Source organism: Sminthopsis crassicaudata, chromosome 2 (assembly GCF_048593235.1).
Source record: "Sminthopsis crassicaudata isolate SCR6 chromosome 2, ASM4859323v1, whole genome shotgun sequence".
Taxonomy (NCBI): Eukaryota; Metazoa; Chordata; class Mammalia; order Dasyuromorphia; family Dasyuridae; genus Sminthopsis; species Sminthopsis crassicaudata.
This window is the reverse complement of record NC_133618.1, coordinates 523,373,490-523,394,252: the sequence shown is the minus strand read 5'-3', so window position 1 is coordinate 523,394,252 and position 20,763 is coordinate 523,373,490. Positions and strand designations below refer to the sequence as shown.

At 36.3% G+C, this 20,763-nt stretch overlaps 1 protein-coding gene across 2 annotated transcripts; it reads left to right on the top strand.

Moving 5' to 3' along the window:
- Positions 1-8,633: 8,633 nt before the first annotated feature.
- On the top strand, positions 8,634-20,010 carry LYSMD2 (LysM domain containing 2). Of its 2 annotated transcripts, none has more exons than XM_074294518.1 (3): positions 8,634-9,432; positions 17,704-18,032; positions 18,277-19,399. In XM_074294518.1, exons 1-3 carry the CDS (start codon positions 9,145-9,147, stop codon positions 18,317-18,319), a joined length of 660 nt encoding a protein of 219 aa, XP_074150619.1. In that variant the 5' UTR covers positions 8,634-9,144; the 3' UTR covers positions 18,320-19,399. The 2 variants fall into 2 exon arrangements, with proteins under 2 accessions (XP_074150619.1, XP_074150618.1); XM_074294517.1 differs by lacking the exon at positions 18,277-19,399 and adding an exon at positions 19,424-20,010 and having other exon boundaries at positions 8,658-9,432.
- The last annotated feature ends 753 nt before the right edge of the window (positions 20,011-20,763 follow it).

Here is a 20,763-nt window from a genome sequence, read left to right as displayed (position 1 = left end):
CATCATTTCTTAAAGAAGAATAATATCCCATCACATTCATATGTTATAACCTATCCAGTCACTCCTCAATTGATGGGCATTCACTCATTTTCCAATTCTTTGTCACCACAAAAAGAGCTGCTACAAACATTTTTGCACGTGTGGGGCCTTTCCCTTCTTTTAGGATCTCTTTGGGATTCAGATCCAGTCATGAGACTGCTGTTTGAAAGGATATGCACAGTTCTATAGCCTTTGGGCATAATTTTAAATTACTCTCCAGAATGGCTGGAACTGCTCACAACTCTACCAACAATGCATTAGTGTCTAAAAACAGTTTAAATTTTCTGTTTAAAATTTCTATTTAATGTTGTTATCCTATCACATGTAATCATAATGATCAAGCTTGTCCCTGAATAAGAAAGGAGAAAATGTTGCCTTTTCTTTTTATCGCAAAGTGTGAACCATTGGTGTAGAATATTGCATATAGTGATGTGTTACTTGTGGTAATTTACTTTTTTCACCCTTTTATTCTTTATTATAAGGAATGAATAATATTCTAGGAAGAGGATGGAAGAAGTTTATAAAGATTATGTTAAAACATTTATTTTACTAATAAAATTTTTAAATTATTATTTGAAATGTTCTGTTCTATACAAAGGATCTATGAAATGATTGATGTGGATTTTTGCTTCCATGTCTTTTTGTCTTGTGCAGTTCCTGTCTATAACCTTTTATAAATTCTCCAGAGAGAGTCTTTTCAATGTCCTAGAGCCCTTTCTCTGACTATTTTTAACATCCTCTGGGTCCAGTACAGGCATACTAATTTGTAGACCTCTATTTATTCCTTACTCTTGATACATAATCATTGTCACTTACTTTTTCTGATCATACCATTTCCTTGATGATATTTTTGTATCAAATCTCGAACCCAAATCATTATTGGCAATTCATTATATTTACTCCCATTATGATATTTTTTTTCTCATAGGCAGCTATCATTGCAAAAGATAGTGATTTGTTCTTGGGGTCAGGAAAATCTGAGTTCAAGTTTGACCTCAGACATTTCCTGGCTAAACCATTTAATCTTTGTTTGTCTCAGTTTCTTTAACTTTAAAATGGGAATACTATTAGCATCTATTTTGCAGGGGCTCAAAAGTGAGCAAAATCATGAAACCATGTTATTGTGACAGCCTGTCACATAGTAGCTTAGTTCCTTCCCCATTACCTTTTTGGGCTACACACAATCCTTTAGACTTTTAAATTTTATCTTTGTAATCCTAGAATCTAGCATGATGCTTTGTATATAGGTTCAAATATAGAGCTAGAAGGGACCTCAGAGGCCATCTAGTTGAATCATAGTAGTGACTTGTTGAACTGAATCCTGGAATGCTACTCTTCCTTACTTCTGCTTCCTAGAGTCCCTAGCTTCCTTTAAAGTTCATCCAAATACCACCTCTTATGTGTGGCTTTTCAGTAGGAATAGTGTTAAGTTTGAACTCAAGGAGCAGTTAAGGATAATTAAAAGTATTTGGAAATTTCCCAAATGCTATCTAGGCTGTTCTCTTCCTATTCAATTCTGAATTGAGCCCAAAGTCTATTTGCAGTCATTCATTCCACAATATATATGTACTGGTTGACTAAATTAATGGACTGCCTACCTATCCAATTATATCTGCATCCCAAACTATTACCAATCACTTTCATTTTTGTCTTTGATGACTCTGGAAGACAAAATGAAGTTGATGACTTTTTTGAATAGTATTTTATTTTTCTAATTACATGTAAAGATAAAAATTATTTAAAGTTATAAAATTCCTTTTATTTCTGTCCTAGTTTTCCTATATCTTATTTTCAAGGGGGAAATAGTGCTATACAGTTACAGTTATTCTATTTACTTGGTTTTTTAGGTTTACCTTTTTTCTTTGATATTCCAGGAAGTCACGAGTCAATGGCTTAAAACTGGACAGTTTTTTTTTTTTTTGAGTTCTGTGACTTACAACTTAGCAATGATAATTAGAAATGAGGAAATGTCAATATTTTGCTTCAATTTGTTGTCACACATTGCTTTAATGTTTGATTATTTGCTTGAAATAAGTAGTTACTATATAAATAATAAATATTATCAATAGAATCTAGGGGTTTTTTTGGGGGGGAGAATGGATAATGAACAAATAATTTTGCTTCCTATTACTGTATACATTTTATAGTATTATTTATAATGGGTGTGAATCATTATGAAATGTATATTCCAGAAAACAATAAAGATTTTAATTTCATTTATTCAAAATTTTTCTCTCAATAGTATTTTATTTTCCCAATTATATGTCAATTCATTTTTATAAGATTTTGAATTCCAAATTTTTCCTCCTTCCTATCTTTACCTCCCACTCCCTAAGACAGCAAACAATCTGATATAGGATATATATATATATATATATATATGTATATATATATATATATATATATATATATATATATATATATATATATATATATATATATATATATATATATATATATACAGTCTTTTTAAAGATATTTCCATATTAATTATATTGTGAAAGAAAAATCAGACCAAAAGGTGAAACATATAAGAAAGAAAAAGCAAGCAAACAAACAAAAAGGTGAAAATATATGCTTTGTTCCACATTGAGTTTCCACAGTTTCTATTTCCATAGTTCTTATCTCTGGATGCAGATGGCATTTTCCATCTCTATTGGAATTGGGTTGGATCACTGCATTGAGGAGAAGAGCTCAGCCTATCATGGTTGATCATCACATAATCTTGCAATGTTCTCCTGGTTCTGCTCACTTTACTTAGTCAGCATCAGTTCATGCAAGTCTTTTCAGGCTTTCTGAAATCAGCCTGTTCATCATTTTTTATAGAATAATAATATTGCATTACATTCATCTGCCACAACTTTTTTAATCACTCCCCAATTGATGGGTATCCACTCTATTTCCAATTCCTTGCCATCACAAAAAAAGTTGCTACATGTGGGTCATTTCTCCATTTTTATGATCTCTTTGAGAGAGAGATCCAATAGTGACACTGCTGGATCAAAGGTTATGGACAGTTTTATAACTCTTTGGGCATAATTCCAAATTGCCCTCCAGAATGGTTGAATCAATTCACAACTTCACCAATAATGCGTTAGTGTCCCAGTTTCTGCACACTCCCTTCAACTTTTATCATTATCTTTTCCTGTCATCTTAGCCAATCTGATAGATGTGAGATGGTACCTTGGAATTATTTTAATTTGCATTTCTTTAATCAAAGTGATTTAGAGGATTTATCTTATGATTATGTCATATGATTATAATTTTAAATTGTCATTTGAAAATTAGTTTGACCATTTATCAATTGGTGAATAACTTGTATTCTTATAAATTTGACTCATTTCTTGACATATTTTTAGAAACGAGGTCTATATCAGAAACACTGTGAAAAGATTGTTTCTCAGTTTTCTTCTGCTTTTCTTTTAATTTTGACTACATATCAAAATTATCCATTTTTCTTTTTATAATTTTCTTTTTTTCTTGTTTGATCAGAAGTTCCTCCCTTCTCCAAAGATCTAATAGGTAAACCATCCCTTGTTCTCCAATTTGTTTATAGTATCAGCTTTTATCTCTAAATCATGAACCCATTTAGACCTTATCTTAGTATAGGGTGTGAGATATTGGCCTATGCCTAGTTTCTGTCATACTATTCCCAATTTTCCCTGCCAATATTGCCAAATAGTGGGTTCTTTTCCCAGAAATTGGAGTCTTTGAGCTTGTCAAATAGTAGATTATGATAGTCATTAATTAGTGATTGTGTCATTGTATTTAACCTATTCCATTGATCCATCACTCTTGTTTCTTAACCAATATCAAATGGTTTTGATAACTGCTGAGACTGATGACTTTGAACAGTAGTGCTTTCATTAAATCCAATTCTCATGCAAGTCAAAGGCATCAACCTCATACTATTTGACCTCTTCCAAAATGAAGGACAAATAGCAACAATTATTTGTATAATTTGTATAATAGGAATTACAAATTATTTGTATAATAAGAATGATATGTTTGTATATTATTATTTATGATAGGAATATTTGTGTAATAAGGAATAATAAATAATAAATACAAAATAATTTGTATAATAGGAATTCTTCAGCAATGTGTTTCTTGAGTTGTTAGGCCAGTCTCTTTTGAATGATCATTAGGAGGTCAATGTGAAGAGTTATAAGGAAAGTGGAGAGTGAGTATATAGACCCTGTAGCTAGGTAATTCTTATGTTTGTTACTAGTAGCAATTGGCTATTAAATTAGCAGCAGTGCAGAAAGATCAAATCAGCAATTCAAACTAGAAAAAGCTGATGGGAGAGGGGTAAACAAAAAAGAGTAGGACAGAAAATGGAAACAGATACTGAGGTTTTAATGTTCTTAGCAACAAAATATCCTTGATTAGGATTAATGTCACAGATATCTGACTGGAGCTGAAAACAGTGGTTCATTATTTCTGAAGCAGGAAATGAAAGAAGTCAATGATTCCCTAAGCTAAGGTCACAGCACCAGAGTAGTTTTGGGTGACCTTGAACTATATAAAATCCTGAGAAAATGTTGACACCAAGCTTAGGAAAGTGAATGTTTTTTTTTTTTTTTTTTTTTTTAAAGAAACATTTTTATCAAGTAATGTATATTAGGTTAGGGTAAGGAATTAATGGGAGTTAAAGAATTTAGGGAGAAAAATGCAGATATGCTTCTCATATCTGAGAGTTCAAGGGATCATCTCAGCCAATCATTTATTTTATAGAAACTAAGGTGAGATTAAATGACTTGTCCAAAATCACATAAATGGTAAATTGGAGAGGACAGGTCTGAGCTGGAAATCACAAAGGAACTTTGTATGGTCAGATAGCAATGAGGTTATATGTCACCTTAGGTTAGGGGAAAAGGGAAGATAGAATAAGGGAAGGAGGAAAACAAATCTAGTTTTTAGATTTTATTTATCTTAAAAACTTGCTTTAATAGCATATACTTTAATACTTTTTTAATGTTTAAGCTTAGATGTTTTATAGTTATCTTTCATTTTTTCTTACTGGATCTGTAATTTCATAGGTGTAGAAATAATAGTTACTAGATATATTGTTTCATTTTATCCTTACAACAACCTTGGAAGGTAGGTGCTATTGTTGTCCCTATTTTACAGCTGAGGAAACCAAAGCAGACAAAGATCAAGTGACTTACCCAGAGTTACACAGCTAGCAAATTCTGAGGCTGAAAGCAAATTCAGGTCTTCCTGACTCAGGTCCAAGGCTCTATCTACTGTACCAACTGGGTGTCCTTAGGGGTATCCCCTTTGCCGATGCAGATGGCATTGTTCTAAATTTTTTAATCCTAAAAAAGTTGCCTGAGCAATTGAGAAGTGACTTGTCTAAGTTCATAGTCTGCATTAGTAAGAGGCAGGATTTGAACCCTGGTCTTCTGTATACTCGGTCTGCTCATCCATTACACTTCTGTTTTGATTAAATTTGATTATTGTTTTTTTAAAGGGAATTTCCTTAATCAATTCTGCATGTCGTTTTTATTCTACTGCTTATACTTTACTTCTTGGACAGCAAAATTCATAATAGAAAATTGACGACTTGAACTCAGTAATATTAGAGAGTTTAAAGTTCTCCATGTATAAATTGATAGAATACTTAATTAGGATGAAAATGTGAAGATCTTTTAATGAGTCACACAATCCCAGAATTGAAAGTGATCTTATAAGTTATACAATTCAGACAGAATTTCCCTCAAATGATTGCTTTCTAAAATTGACTAGTATACAGAAGACTAGGGTTCAAATCCTGTCTCACTTCTTAAGGCACTTGACATCTAGTGGTGGAGATAATATTCAAACTTTATCTTTTTTTTTATTTTCCCCCTTTCTGAGGCTGGGGTTAAGTGACTTGCCCAGGGTCACACAGCTAGGAAATGTTAAGTGTCTGAGACCATATTTGAACTCAGGTCCTCCTGAATTCAGGGCTGGTGCTCTATCCACTGTGCCACCTAGCTGCCCCCGATAATATTCAAACAATGATATATACACAAATTATATACAAGATAAACTAAAAATAATCAGCAGGCATTTCATTGACAAGTCATCATCAGCTCTAAATAGGGCAAATCTAAATCTCTAGCTACTACTATTTACTTTTATCTGGCCACAGAGGACCATACAAGCAGCAAGAGGACAATGACATTAGAATCTGAGTACAATAATCTACACATAGTGGATGTTCAAAAATATTGTAAAGATGGGGGAAAAGAAAGAGAATAAGATTTTATTAAACACTCACTCTATGCCAGGCATTGTGTTAAGTAATTTACAAATACTATCTCATTTGATTCCCATAATAATTCTACAAGATAGGTGCTGTTTATGATTCCCATTTTATAGTTGAGAAAACTGAGACAGAGGATAAATGATTTGCCTAGGATTACCTTGTTACAGCAAAAAGTTTCTGAATCTGGATTTGAACTCAGATCTTTCTAATTCCAGGCCTACTGATCTGTTTACAGTGCCATCTAAATGGACTGGTCAAGGTCAGCAAAAATAAAGATATCTTAAAGAAGAACTACAGAAAGAGGGATATTGGGTTTTGTCAGTCTCCTTCCTTTTAGTAGAGGGGTGGGATACTCAAAGCTTCTTAAACTTTGGATTGAGACTCATCTGGAGTTGCATAACTGAAAGTGGATCATTAAATTATGATGTATTACCAGCAAATTTTTGATTTGCATACTTATATATCTATATATCTAGGGACAGAGTAAAAATTTGTTGGGGGGGGGAAGGATTTGCAAGTGGAAAAAGTTTAAGATAGCATTTGAACTCAGATTTTCCAGGATCCAAGGACAATTCTTCATTGACTATATGATAATTTTCTATCAAAAAGCAAAAGAATCAGTTAGACTTACAAAAATAAAATTGTTTAGGAAGAAGTCATTGGATAAATTAATGAGGGTGCTTGGGCTTAGGTGATTGGAGGAGTGGAGAAAGGGAGGCTGACAAAGGGCAATATGATGATAACTGTAACAGTTGTAGGGTTCCCATATCTAAGAAATCACATTTCCATACACTTGTTATTAAAGCTCAAACTTATTTGCATAGCACTTTATAAAGTGGTAGGATTTAAAGCTGTAATAAATCTTAGGAGTTCATTAAACGCAAATCTTTCATTATATAAGGCCTTGAATTAAAAAAGAATAGTTAGTAAGGCTTTGTAAAGCATTTGCCTCATGATAATCATGTAATAAATCAATCAACCTTCAAAGGGAACTGGGGATAAAAAGACAAAAGTGGAAAGTCCTGCCCTGAAGAAGGTTACTCTATAGCTTGGAGAAATCACTTGTATTAACCTAAATTTATACAAAATAAATTATAAGATCCATGGGGGATGAGGGCAAGGCACTGGCAGCTAGCTGGATCAGCAGAAGGTGATGCTTAAATTGAGATTTGAAGGAGACTAAGGCAGTTAGATGGTACAATAAAGAGTGTGCCTAATCTAGAATCAGGAAGATGTGTTTAAATACTGACTCAGATACTTCCTAGTTGTGTGACTCTGCAAGTCACTTAATCCTATTTGCCTCAGTTCCTCATCGAAAAAAAAATAGCCAGAGAAGGAAATGGCAAACCACTCCGATATCTATCTTTTCCAAATAAAATCCTCAAATGGAGTCAGTGTAGCATCAGGCATGACTAAACAACAAAGAAGGAGAGGTAATGTGGAAGGTCATTCCAAATACTGGGTACAACCAAGGTAGAATTCTAGAGACTCCATGCAATACCTGTGAGAAAGAATAGGGCAAAAGTTGTTTTTTTCAGTCGCATCTGATGACTTTTGACCCCATTAGGGATTGGCAGACACTGAAGTGCTTTGCCATTTCCTTCTCCAGCTCATTTTACAGATGAGGAAATTGAGGCAAACAATTGAAGTGACTTGCCTAGGGGTCACCTAGCTAACACGTTCCCTTACGGCTCAGATCTGAATTCAGGAAGAGAAGTCTCCTGATTAACTCCAGGTGCTATATCCTACTCTATCTAGCTACCCAGGGTAGGCAGCCCCTATTTTTCTACTGAGAAGCTCAGAAACATCATCCTGTATTCAGAAATGTCACCCTGAGTCACAAAACAAGCATGTGGTAGAGCCTAGGGCCTTTGCCTCTAAATCCATCACTCTTCACTACTTCATGTTGCCAATATATATCTACATTAAGTTCCAACTTTTTAGTTTAATAGAATGGGGGGGGGAAGGGTAGATAGTGTATTGAGGCAAATTAGGACGACAAAAAAAAAAAAGCCTGGAACCCTCAAAACCCTGGTCTTCCTTGCATTTTCCCGAAGACCAGGTAAAATGTCTTTAAGAAGGTGAGAGGCTGGGAAGATGTGGTCAAAGGCCTTAGTTAAGTTGGAGTGGGCTTGTGAAGTTGCCTGATGTTCCATATATATACATTGTGAATCGAACTTTGAAGTCGTCTGCAGTCGGGTGTGTGTGTGTGTGTGGGGGGGGACTGAAAGGTCTTCGGAACGAACGTCCGACACTGGAGCCTGGCGGCCAGAGCACTTCATGAGGTTGTGGGAATCAAGGCGGGAGGAACAGCAGAGTTCTCCCGCAGTAGCCGCGGCAGTTGGTAATATGAGCTGAGCTCTAGAGCCAAGCCTGGGCAGGGCCGTGGTCAGATGCAAAAGGTTCTCGACATAGGATACGGTTTTCCCGTAGGCTTCCGATGCTAGGTAGGCTTCTCCATCTTCCCGAGGCCCACAGTCGCTGCCAAAGACGACCTCCACCCCCACCCCCCCTTTCCTAAAGCACAATAGTTTCGCTTCCCCCGGCGGGGGTGGTGCTTTCTCCGTGCGTGCAGCAGCCAGGCAGCCAGGCCGGTTACTTGCCCCTCCCCGGGGTCAGTGACAGCCCGCTCTGCTGCCCCTCCATTCCTCCCGCCTCTCCTCCAGGTACCGGCTTGCTGGCGTGCCCCGGGACTGCAGACGAAGGCCTCGGGAGATGTCCCGGCCATGCCTCCGCTGAGCCTGGTACCCCGTTGCCTCCGCTTGTGGCCCCGGTGAAGAGGGGGGCACGAGGCGCCGCCCCTTAACCGAGCGAGTTTCCCCAGCAGGCGGCCCCGGCTCGGCCGAGCCATGGCGGACTTCTCCCCGGCGTTGTCCCTGCGGGAAGGTGGCCCCCGCGCGGCAAGGCAGCCGGCCTTGACTCCCACACCCTCGCCGCCTCCGCCACGCTCCCGATCGGGCTCCGAGTCGGAGGAGGCCGAGCTGTCCCTGAGCCTGGCCCGCACCAAGACCCGCTCGTACGGCAGCACTGCGAGCGTGCGGGCGCCCCTGGCCGTGGTCGTCTGCGAGCGCCAAGTGCAGCACCGGGTGTGCGCGGGGGACACGCTGCAGGGCATCGCGCTCAAGTACGGAGTCACGGTGGGTGAGACCGGGAAGCCGGGGGCTGGCGGGGGGAGGGAGCCAAGGCGGCTGGGGGTCCCCTGCGCCCGGGCCTGGCGTGCCGGCCATCCGTGGGAGCGCGGAGCTCCGGAATGGGAGGGGGAGGGCTAAGGCGGGGGGGAGGTGGGAGAGCATCTGGCAGGGAAGGAACCACCAAGGCCAGCTTACTGAGCCTGTGCTTACAAAGGTTATCGTAGCTGGTTGGGGCTGATGAATGAGCCGAGGCCCTGCCCGTAATCCCCGAATAGTATTTGTCCGAGTGCCCATGCAGGCGGGGTGCCACGCTGAAGACACGGTCCATGCCCTCTTACCGAATGTAAATGGAGATGCAAGTGGTCTGAACGGGGACCGCTCCAACGTGATTTTCAGGCGCGGAGACTGTTCCCCCAAGCAGAGACGGGACAAAAACGGCTCAGAAGGAAAAAAAAAAAGATTGTTATTGTGGTGTACTTTTTAATTTTTAATTTTTAAATGTAGAAGCAGGGTGTGGCAGTGAGTCAGAGATGGCACAATGGGACCTGCGGATAATTCGGTTCAATAGACGACTTCTTAATTTAGATGTGAAATTGCAGCCCTGGGCTCACTAGCAGCTGTGAATGTGACAGACACCTGTTGCTAAGCAGCAGCCAAGAGCTGTGTCTAGGTGAGCTTAGAGGTAGATGTGTTTATAATAAATTTATCACCTTCTGCCAGAGCAGATTACGTTACTACCTTGGAGTGAGAAGAGGGAGACTTGAGGGAATACATTTTTAGGCTAAGAAGCTATTTTTTATAGAACGAGTTTCCATTGCTGGTGAAGGACAAACCTCCTCCCTCCCCCCCCCCCCCCAGACTTTTGTGAATCCCTTTTCAGTATTCTCTCTTGAATATCTTAGAAGGATGAGAGAAGGAAAGAGTACATGATCTTATCTATGTACTTCACTCTTAAAATGAGACTATCTCTTTACTAGACCAAAGAACAGAGACAGAGTAATCTGTCTTGCATATTTGTATGGCAATATCTTTACCAATTTTAACTATTAAAAGCTTTTTTTAGTGTATTATGTATCTAATATGTTGTGAGATTACTTGATAATCAAATGAACTCATTATTGTCCCAGTAGAGAGTTCTCTGTGAATGCCATAATGTTCAGTTATGCTACTTGGATTTGTTTTGGGGTCAGGGCCAGAGAAAGCTAGAAATTAGCTAGGTCACTCTAAATTTCTATGTGTTGAAAATCAGTTTATAGATCGAACTCTGTTTGATTGTGTATAATCACAACGAAGGCTGAAAAATTCATTGGCATTATTAACCAGGTTGCAGACTTGTGTATCTTTGAGAATTCCAGAGGGTGCTATTAATGAAAACTAACCAAGACATACTCTAATGCACTTGAAGGTCCAGAAACAAGACCCTTTGAATGGAGTCTGCAAGATCAAAACTATTTTCATAATAAAATAAGATCTTTTAATTTCTAATATGGTAAATATCAATTGATGTAATTCATATAAACAAACAAACAAACAAACAAACACTCTCTGGGAGGGTCCTTAATGGTTTTTAAGAGAGTAAACCAATCAAAAAGTTTAAGAACTGTTGTTCTGGAATTCTGCTACTGGTAACTAAAACACTACTAAAGACTTAGAGTTTTTCCCTTCAAAGACCCTTGGGAATAGCCCTTACCATTAATTTCTCTGTTGTGTCCTATCCTGATGACATAGAAGAGAGCTGTTTAAAGTATAAAGTTACTTGACACAATGTGAAGAAATATCAGGATATATATGTGTGTGTGTGTGTGTGTGTGTGTGTGTAGGCATAGTACAAAGGTTACTTATCCAAGTTGATTTGGCTTAGTACAATGTAGTGGGGTTTTTTCCCCCTCTGCATTTCATCCTTAGTTTTATCCTTAATCTAAATTAGAGCTCTCTTTTTTACAGCTTCTCTAATCATTAATTATTGTGTGTGTGTGTATATGCATGCATATGTGTACTTTCAAGTCAATAAATATTTAATGTACAAGGCAATAATAGCTCCACACTGTGGATACTGTTCAGAGGTAAAAATGAAGTAATATCTGCCCTCAACGAGCTTACAGTCTCCTTATTTTTCAGACCTTACACTTGAATTTAGCCTAGACTGTCATTAAAAGCATCTAGAACAATGATTCTATAGATATCCTGACATGAATGTTCCCCAAAATAAAACTCCCCTAAACTGGAATCTGTTTGAATCTTTGCCTTGAGTACACTGTTCTACATCATCCACCTTCAGCTGTTCTTGCTCTGAAACCTTTCCTAAACTGATTTCACTACTGGTCAATTAATGTATTCCTTGCTTATTATAGGTTCTCTTATCCCCAGTTTCTCATCTTTATAGTCCTGCAATTCTGTTGTGTGGTATCTGTATTCTCTGGCTTTTTATTCTCTTTTTGACTCCAAAGATATCAATCACTATTATGTTCTCCTTGCATTAGCTTTTTCAAAGCTCATATTACACACCTAAGGTTACTTGGAGCTACAGTAAGAAAAAAGAAAACCAAAAAGCCCATTTACAATAGATTCTACAATTAGCTCATAAGGGCGGACCAAGGTTTTTTTTATTTTCTCTTTCTTAGAGAGTGGAGTCTATATATAAGAAGATACTGTTTATGTTCTAAACTGGAAAGGAAAGTTTGGTCTGAATAAATACTTTAAGGTTGTTTTTTGTTTGGTGGCATACTTCATTTTTTTCCTTAAGATAATTTAATTATAAAAACTTTCAATTTTAAACATGTCAAACACTGGAGATGCAAAGAATGAATGAATCTAGTGTAGGACCTCTTCTGTCAAACAATTCATCTTGTCCCTGTCAGAGGTCTCTACCAGCCCCAAACTAGTCAAGACTTTTTCAGAATATTTTTCAGGAGAGCAAGAATATTTTCCTGAGTAAGTTTCTATCTTGGACTCATCTTTCATTTTTGAAGAGATATATTTTATCTTAGGCCTGCTCCCAGATAATATTTCTCTATGTACTTCAGGAGACCCCTCTTGTCTGACATACAGGTATTGTTCCTCTATACAGTTGAGGGAAGTTAACCTGTGGCCTTGGGACATACATAAATGATATTTTTTTTTTGGTGCCATTTTTTGGGCCCAGTTTCAGATCCCACCTATGACCAACTCCTCTTCCTCAGAAAGAAATGTAGAAATCAACTTTCAGGTACTGCTCCTTATTATTAAGATACCAGATATTTTTGAATTATCTAATAGACTGACCAGTTCATAGAATGATGACAAAATGAACTCTCCAACTTTAATCTTACTTTGAATTTCTTTGTAACTTGACAATTCTTTGACCTTTTCAATATATTCTTTTAACATTCTTATTTTTATTCTCTGGGTCCACTTCTAAAATAAGGATGTTTACAGTCTAAAATATTACAAAACATATTAAACATTTAAATACCCATCTTTAAAATAGTGATAACAATATATAGTCAATACAGTATTAAATAATGTATTAATAGCTATATGAAATATGTTCCAATAGCTATATGAAACTGCCAAATAACCTACAAATTAGCAAATGCTTTGAGATCTCCTTTTTAGGCTTTTGAGAAACTGAGCAACTTACCAATATAGAAAGAATAACATGAGATAATGAAAGCTCTATAAAAACAATTTATAGAAATTATCTATTGTCCATAGAAGAGTAATGCAAAAGTAATGATGAATAGTTAGCTAAGAGATTATCTATCATTTATATCCTTTTAGTAAGGAAGACACTAAGTACAAAACCCCACTAAAGTTGTCTAGATCTGAAGATGATCCCAGTTCAGTCTGTGTTGGGGGAAGCAAAGAAGAAGAGCAGTATCCAAACAGAGGTCTATTCTTTTTCCCATATAAAATTTTATTTGTAAGGACATCTAGGGAGAAAAACACTATCTATAAAACTTAGAGAAAATTGTATCCAGCCTTCACTATCAACAAATTCTTACATATAAACACATACATATATACATACAATCACATAGGTCACACAAAAGAATCAGAACCATTTTAGCTCTTATTACTAATTAAATTAGTTTATAGAAGAAACAAGAGAAATGGTTATTCAAGGAGTTTGAGATAATCCTTCTTAATGAATTAATGAATATATCCAAATCTGCTTTGAAATTTTTTTATTGTGTATATAGTGTTCTATTTAAGCATTGATATTATTACTATTTTCAGAAGGAGCCTGTAAAGTGGTGCTTTCCATTAAATTATGTATACTCTATATAATATTAATGTGAATTTGGTGTACCTCTAAAATGATCTTTAAGAAATTTGTTGACCACGGGGGAAATCATTATCCATTTTACTAGACTCTCTCACAGAGACTTCAGATACAGTTATTGTATCTTTAAAAAATGAGTGGTTTGTTAAGGGAATAGTGGGTTTAACTTATTTTGAACACATACTGTGATGATTTGTGAAGATGGGACGGTCCTTTTTTTTTTTGATGGAACAAAAAAAGACTATGTCAGTTTTTATATTTGTATATACACAAACACACATAAAATGCTTGTGGATATAGATCTGTGATGTGTGGGTGCTTCCTAAAAATGGAAATCTGCACCTATCTCTTTAGTTGTCAAATAAGAATTTATAGAAATATGTAATTAATCAAACAAGGCAGGAGGGGGGAAAACATACCTGTGATTGTGATAGACATCATCATTGATACAGGTCTGCCTCCTGTTTATGTTTACACAGCTAGGAAGGAAAATCTGTACTTGTGTTAATCACTGTGCTAATCACTGTACAAATATTCTTTCATTTCATCCTCACAAACAACAGTAGGAGATAGGTGCTATATTACCTCCATTTTACAGATGAGGAAACTGAAGCTGAGGGAGGTTAAGGTGCCTAGGGTCACACAGCTAAGAAGTATCTAAAGCTAGATTTGAATTCACACTTTATTGTCTCTGGGTCCAGTGCTCTGTCTATTGTGTCAACTATCTCTTTCCAGTTAAAAATAGAGATAGTCTTAAAGTTCATCACTCTCTTATATTGTCTGGGAAGAAAGTTTAACTAACTTATGCTCAGTGTCACAGTTAATCTAAGTGCCTTGGACCCAGATCTTCCTGACTCCAAGACAATTCTTCTCTTCATTAGACTATTATATCTGTCATTGGGCCACACATAGGCTTTTACACTTTAAATGTAAATCTTTTAACATCATTGTCAATTTGATGTGTGTCAGATGGAAAATCCAGTTTATTTTAATTTTAATTACTTATATTAGTAACTTGGAGCAGTCTTTCATATGGTGTTCCTAAGCACTAACCACTTATCTTTTGAGGAACAGCTCATGATCTCATGTATATTCTAGAATCACAGTTCTTTATCAGAAATATTTGATGTAAAGACTTATTTTCCCAGTAGACACTTCCTCCTCTTCTAACTGCACTGATTTTCTTCCAAGTCACTTATACTTACTAATGCCCAGTATCAGAAATAAACTTAAATGAAAGTGAAACAAATAAGAAACTGGGGCAGAACTTAAGAGCCCAAGCCAAGCCATCGAGCTAAATTTTATCAGACATTTCTCTGTCTGCACACATCTCCAGCCAGACCAGGGAGGAGGACAAATACTCTGTAGATTACTTAATATAAACTCCATGCCAATAGTTCTCATAATGATGTGAAGGGCATAGGCACACTTGAAATAAATTGTGATTAATCATTATTTCTATTCAGAAAGTCTGGAAGCTCCACTGTATGACACCATCTTCTATATTCTGATCCTCTTCAATGCTAGTGCCTTTCCTCTGAGCTTACCTCAGTTTCCCTATTTACATCTCATCTTGTTTATTGCAAAGTTTTTGAGTTTTGTCTCCACTATTAAATTGTAAGTTACTTGAGAGAAGGAGCTGTTCCTTCCTTCCTTCCTTCCTTCCTTCCTTCTTTTCTTTTCTTTTCTTTTCTTTTCTCTCTCTCTCTCTCTTTCTTTCTTTTTTCTTTCTTTCTTTCTTTCTTTCTTTCTTTCTTTCTTTCTTTCTTTCTTTCTTTCTTTCTTTCTTTCTTTCTTTCTTTCTTTCTTTCTTTCTTTCTTTCTTTCTTTCTTTCTTTCTTTCTTCCTTCCTTCCTTCCTTCCTTCCTTCCTTCCTTCCTTCCTTCCTTCCTTCCTTCCTTCCTTCCTTCCTTCCTTCCTTCCTTCCTTCCTTCCTTCCTTCCTTCCTTCCTTCCTTCCTTCCTTCCTTCCTTCCTTCCTTTCTTTCTTTCTTTCTTTCTTTCTTTCTTTCTTTCTTTCTTTCTTTCTTTCTTTCTTTCTTTCTTTCTTTCTTTCTTTCTTTCTTTCTTTCTTTCTTTCTTTCTTTCTTTCTTTCTCTTTCTTTTTTGTATCTCCAGTAGTAAGATTCCCCCCACCTCCCCCCAGGACCTGGCACATAGTAGGTACTTAATAAACACTTATTGAGGGACCTTACTTAAGGCCCTCATGGCATCAATTATCAGGTTCAGATATTACTCCTGAAATCCATTTGTAAATGGCTAGGGAAAAGGAAAAGGAAGGATATTTAAGGTCTTTATCTTGCCTAGATTCATAGCACAGCTTAGCTCACAAGAAGTCTATGAGTACACATTGATTGATTGTTAATGTAGAAAGCAACATTAGGCTTTGTTCCTCCCAGCAGAGCCTTCCCTCCTAGCTCAGATTCAAGCCTTCTCTTGAAGGCTTCTCTTCTTTCCAGGCAACTACAGTCTTGTTAGAAGGGGCAGCTATTTCTAGTTGGAAAATGGAAGATATCCAGAGTACTAAAAGAGAAGGAAGAGAGAGCCCCAAGGGAAGTAATCAGACTTTTTTTGGACCAATGTAGCAATTTCTCTAAATTTTGCCACACTTTCACTTTCCATGTTGTGTTAGTTTCATTTTGGTGTTCGCTACCTTGCCTTTTGTTTAAGTTCCATTAGGGCAGGGCCTGGGTCTTTATTCTTTGTATTTATCTTAAGAACCTCCTCCCCTTCCCACTGTGTGTGTGTGTGTGTGTGTGTGTGTGTGTGTGTGTGTGTGTGTGTGTGTGAGATGAGGATAAAGATGTTCAGATACAGCGTGGGACAATTGTCTTTTTATTAAAAATTCCTAAAGAATAAAGATATCCTTAAAAATAAAGTTATGTGAGAACATCACTTAATGAGCTCCTTATTAATGATAAGCTACATTTACATATATGTGTGTGTAATATATATATATATGTGTGTGTGTGCGTGTATAGTAACCAAATTACATGTGTGTATATATATATATATATATATATATATATATATATATATATATATATACATATAATATTACAGTGCATAGAATATAGTGAGGGTACTTTGCAGCAATCAGTGAATCACAGTCCTTAATAAATCCACTCAAATATAGCACAACTAGGACAATTGGGGATCTTATTTGAGTGTATATGATATAATAAGACTATATAAGATGTCTTGTTCCCCCTCTTCTCTCCTTTTTAGAAACTTTCTTGAATTCTGGTGTTTTTCTCAGAATAAAACTGCTGTTCCTTACTGTCCTTGGCTTTAAAAAAAAATTATTTTTAACATTATGTCCCTTGCTTTAGAAGGAAACAAAAATTAACCCTAGCAAGCATTCAGTTAATTGCCTTGTGAACGATTTAATTTAGATAATAGGATTTTAGAACTTATAGAATTTTAGATATCATCTAGTTGAACATTTTCAGTTACAAAAGAGGAAAGTGAGATAGCTTTTTCTCTTAGCAGAGTAGTCATTTGCTCAAAGGAATAACTGAGAGAGTGGATTGAAATACTTCAAGATTTTCAAAAGTTCGAAAGACTAGTTGAAGATAATATTACTTGCTATCATCAAATATCATATCAGATATATGAGGAAAAATAAGAGAGCTATTGTACAAATATCTTTCAACAGCTTCATTTTTAAAAAGTTTCATGGCCAACTGCCAGTGATAAAGGCTAAGTGCAATGAGTGGGGAAGGGGTAATGTACTGCACATTTATGTTAATTCTACTATATATCATTATATATATCATGTATCATAATATATGTCATATATCATAATATACATAATTAAATTTGCCTTTAATTTCATAATTCTATTTATTATGATACAGTATTCAATACATTTGCATTTTAGTACATTTTATGACTTGTGTAAAGATATTTTGTGTATGCCTTTGTTATTCCTACTTTATTGAAAATACTAATTTTCCTGAACTTAAGTGTATGTAACTTGCTATTTCTTTTTTTTTTTTTAATGTATTTTAGATGGAGCAAATAAAAAGGGCCAATAAACTATTTACCAATGATTGTATTTTTCTTAAGAAAACTCTGAACATCCCTATAATATCAGAAAAACCTTTATTCAATGGACTTAATTCGCTTGAGTCTCCTGAAAATGAAACTGTGGACAGCAGCCATCTTTCTCAGGAAGAAGAGATAGTAGAAGATCAAGAAGAGAACATCTCTCCTGTTTCTCAGGATTCTGATATCCAGTCCACTCAGACTGAAGAAGTGTCTGCCAAAGATTTTCTACAGAGACTAGATTTGCAGATCAAATTGTCAACACAGGCAGCCAGAAAACTAAAAGATAGCAGGTAAAAATACTCTTTCAAACGTGAGAGTCTCAGTGGCCAAAGAATAATCAAATGTCCTTGCTTATTTGAATGCTTCATTTTTCTCTTTAAAAATTAAAACTCCCTAAATGTAAGAAGTACTTGAACATATGAATCACATTCCTGCATCCAGTTTAAGGCTTCTCTATCTACTTGCTTTGGTCTTTATCTTTTATTGCTTTGTATAAATAAGTCAGGGCCTTTATTTAATTATTTTTTTCTTTAGGAACACCATGTTTGTCAATATGCTGGTGCCAGGAGTCAGGTAAGAAGGTAGACCAGCCACTTCTCCTCTCTGGATCTAGCTTTCTTCATCTATAAGACTAGGATTTGACCAGCTTACTGACCTGCAATGTCCCTTATATTTATAAGTATATGACCAAAAATAGAGATACTTCATTCAGTTTGAATTCAGGAGACCTGGATTTTAGTTCCAGCTCTGCCATCAACCCCTCTTTTGAGGGGATTAGAGTAGATGATCTCTGAGGTTCCTTCTTGTTAGGATTTTTCAAGTAACTCGAGGTTTCACCTGAAAGAACTCAGGATTCAGGCCATCTCCAAATCAAGTAAAGGCATTTATTGAGATTTATGCAATCAATCAGAGGCCTCTTTTTAAGTAAGGAAGCAGCCCAGCAAAGCAAAGCAAGAATTTTTGTAGAATAGATGGAGCTAATTAGATCACAAGATATCTAAATTTTGAGGTTATAGGAAGGGTTTTTACTAACATGGGAAGGTTCCAAAGCTTTGGTGGAACTGTGCTTGCAGTTACCCAGAATGCATTCAGGAAAACCCACTCTGGGAGGGTATTACTGTATAGTAATGATTTAAAATGAGGTTGCTTGCATCATGAGTTCACTCAAAGGACAGCAAAGGAGGACAATGTGTAGGTGTCACATTGGGGAAAGTCCCTTCTATGCATAGTCTGTGGTTCAAGATCCTGCTCAGCATCCTGTTGGTGCTTCATTCTTAGTAGCTGATTTCTATGGTATGTCTAAACCAGATGATGTGGTCATAGGACATGCTGACCTGCTTGTTGCTATAGTGATTTCTGTGGGATTTGGGTTGGGGGCAGCAATAAGGATTCCATTGTACTCATTCTAAAATTCTGGAATTTGTAAGGCTTCAGTGCTTAGGCCATTTCACTTGTATCCTACTCATGGTGACCCCACTTGAGGTTTTCTTGGTAAAGATATTGAAATGGTTTTCCATTTTTTTATTCAGCTCATTTTACAGATGAGGAAACTGAGGCAGATAATTTGTTAATGACTTGCCCAGGATCAGAGATAATTGTTTTCAAATTTTTGTCTTCATGGAATAAATAGTAAGTAGTTTTGTAGCTTTTCAAATTTTCTGTTTATGTTTTTTATCCTCAGAGACGATGAGAGTCCCTATGCAACATCTCTCTACCACAGTTAAATGATTAATAGACCAGACTTGGAAGAAGAAACATGTGGATTTTAAAGAGTACAACTGAAGATTCTGAAGGCTGCCTTTAGGATTCCTAGTACAGAATTTTGAGAGTCGCATACTGATAATTTCACTGACTGTAATTGCACTGAAATAATTTGTCCCTTTTTGCCTTCTATACCTTGATGTCTTCATTACGGCATGATCAGTAAACTTATATTCTTGAGCTCACTCTTTTGTAGGATGGCTTGATCTTTAGGCTAGCTTTTGTAAATATTTAAAATAAAGCACTAAAGACTTCTCAATTTAAATAGTCAAGATAAAAATATCATTTATCTTTGGAAAATCTAATAGATAATAATTGCTCTTTTGGTGAGACTGAATTTGCTGTGTGTTTATAATATATGAGGTGAATATATATTATATATATACATATATTTAGGTATGTATTACATATGCTGTATTATTCTGAAGAACCAAATTTATTTCTCTATTTTGAAAAATAAACTGAAAAAGTATGAATGAGAAAATAAACATAGTTTATATACTTAAATCTTTTACTTTTTTAAGCAAAGGAATATAAAAGGCTTGTTGATAATATTTTGAAATATGGTACAGTATGACATAGGGGGTAAAAGGTAGTCTAATTAGAAAAAATCTGCCTCTGACAGATACTAGTCCTATGACCATAAAGAAGTCACTTCTCACTCCTCCAGGCAATACATTACTTATCTGCATTAGTGGAAAATGTTTCTACATTTATATAGCCAATCTGTCACTTGACATTTATCAAACACCTAATACAAGCCAGGTAGTGTTCTAAGTGCTAGGAATGCAAAGAAAGATAAAAGTCTTTTCTCAAATAGCTTATAGCCTAATGGAGAGGCAACATGCAAATAACTGTACAAACAAGAGATGTACAGGATAAATCGTAGCTAATCAACAGAGCACTAGCATAAAAGGGAATCAGGAAAGGTATCTCATGGAAGAAAGAATCTCAAGAAGCAGAAATGAAAAGGGAGAGTATTCCAGGTATGGGGGAGAGTTGGTGAAAGTGTCTGCAGAGAGGAAAAGAGAAATCTCATGAGGATAGCAGCAAGGAAGCCAGTATTATTGGATCCCAGAATTGGGGTGAGTAAAATGTAAGAAGAGTGAAAAGATGGTGGTGGAAGGGCAGGCTTTGAGCATTAAACAGGGCATTTTGTATTTGATCCTGGAGGTGAGAGGGAGACATTAGGAGTGTTGAGTAGGAGGGTGATGTGGTCAGACCTGTTCTATACCTTCTATCAAAGAAGATTACTTTGGT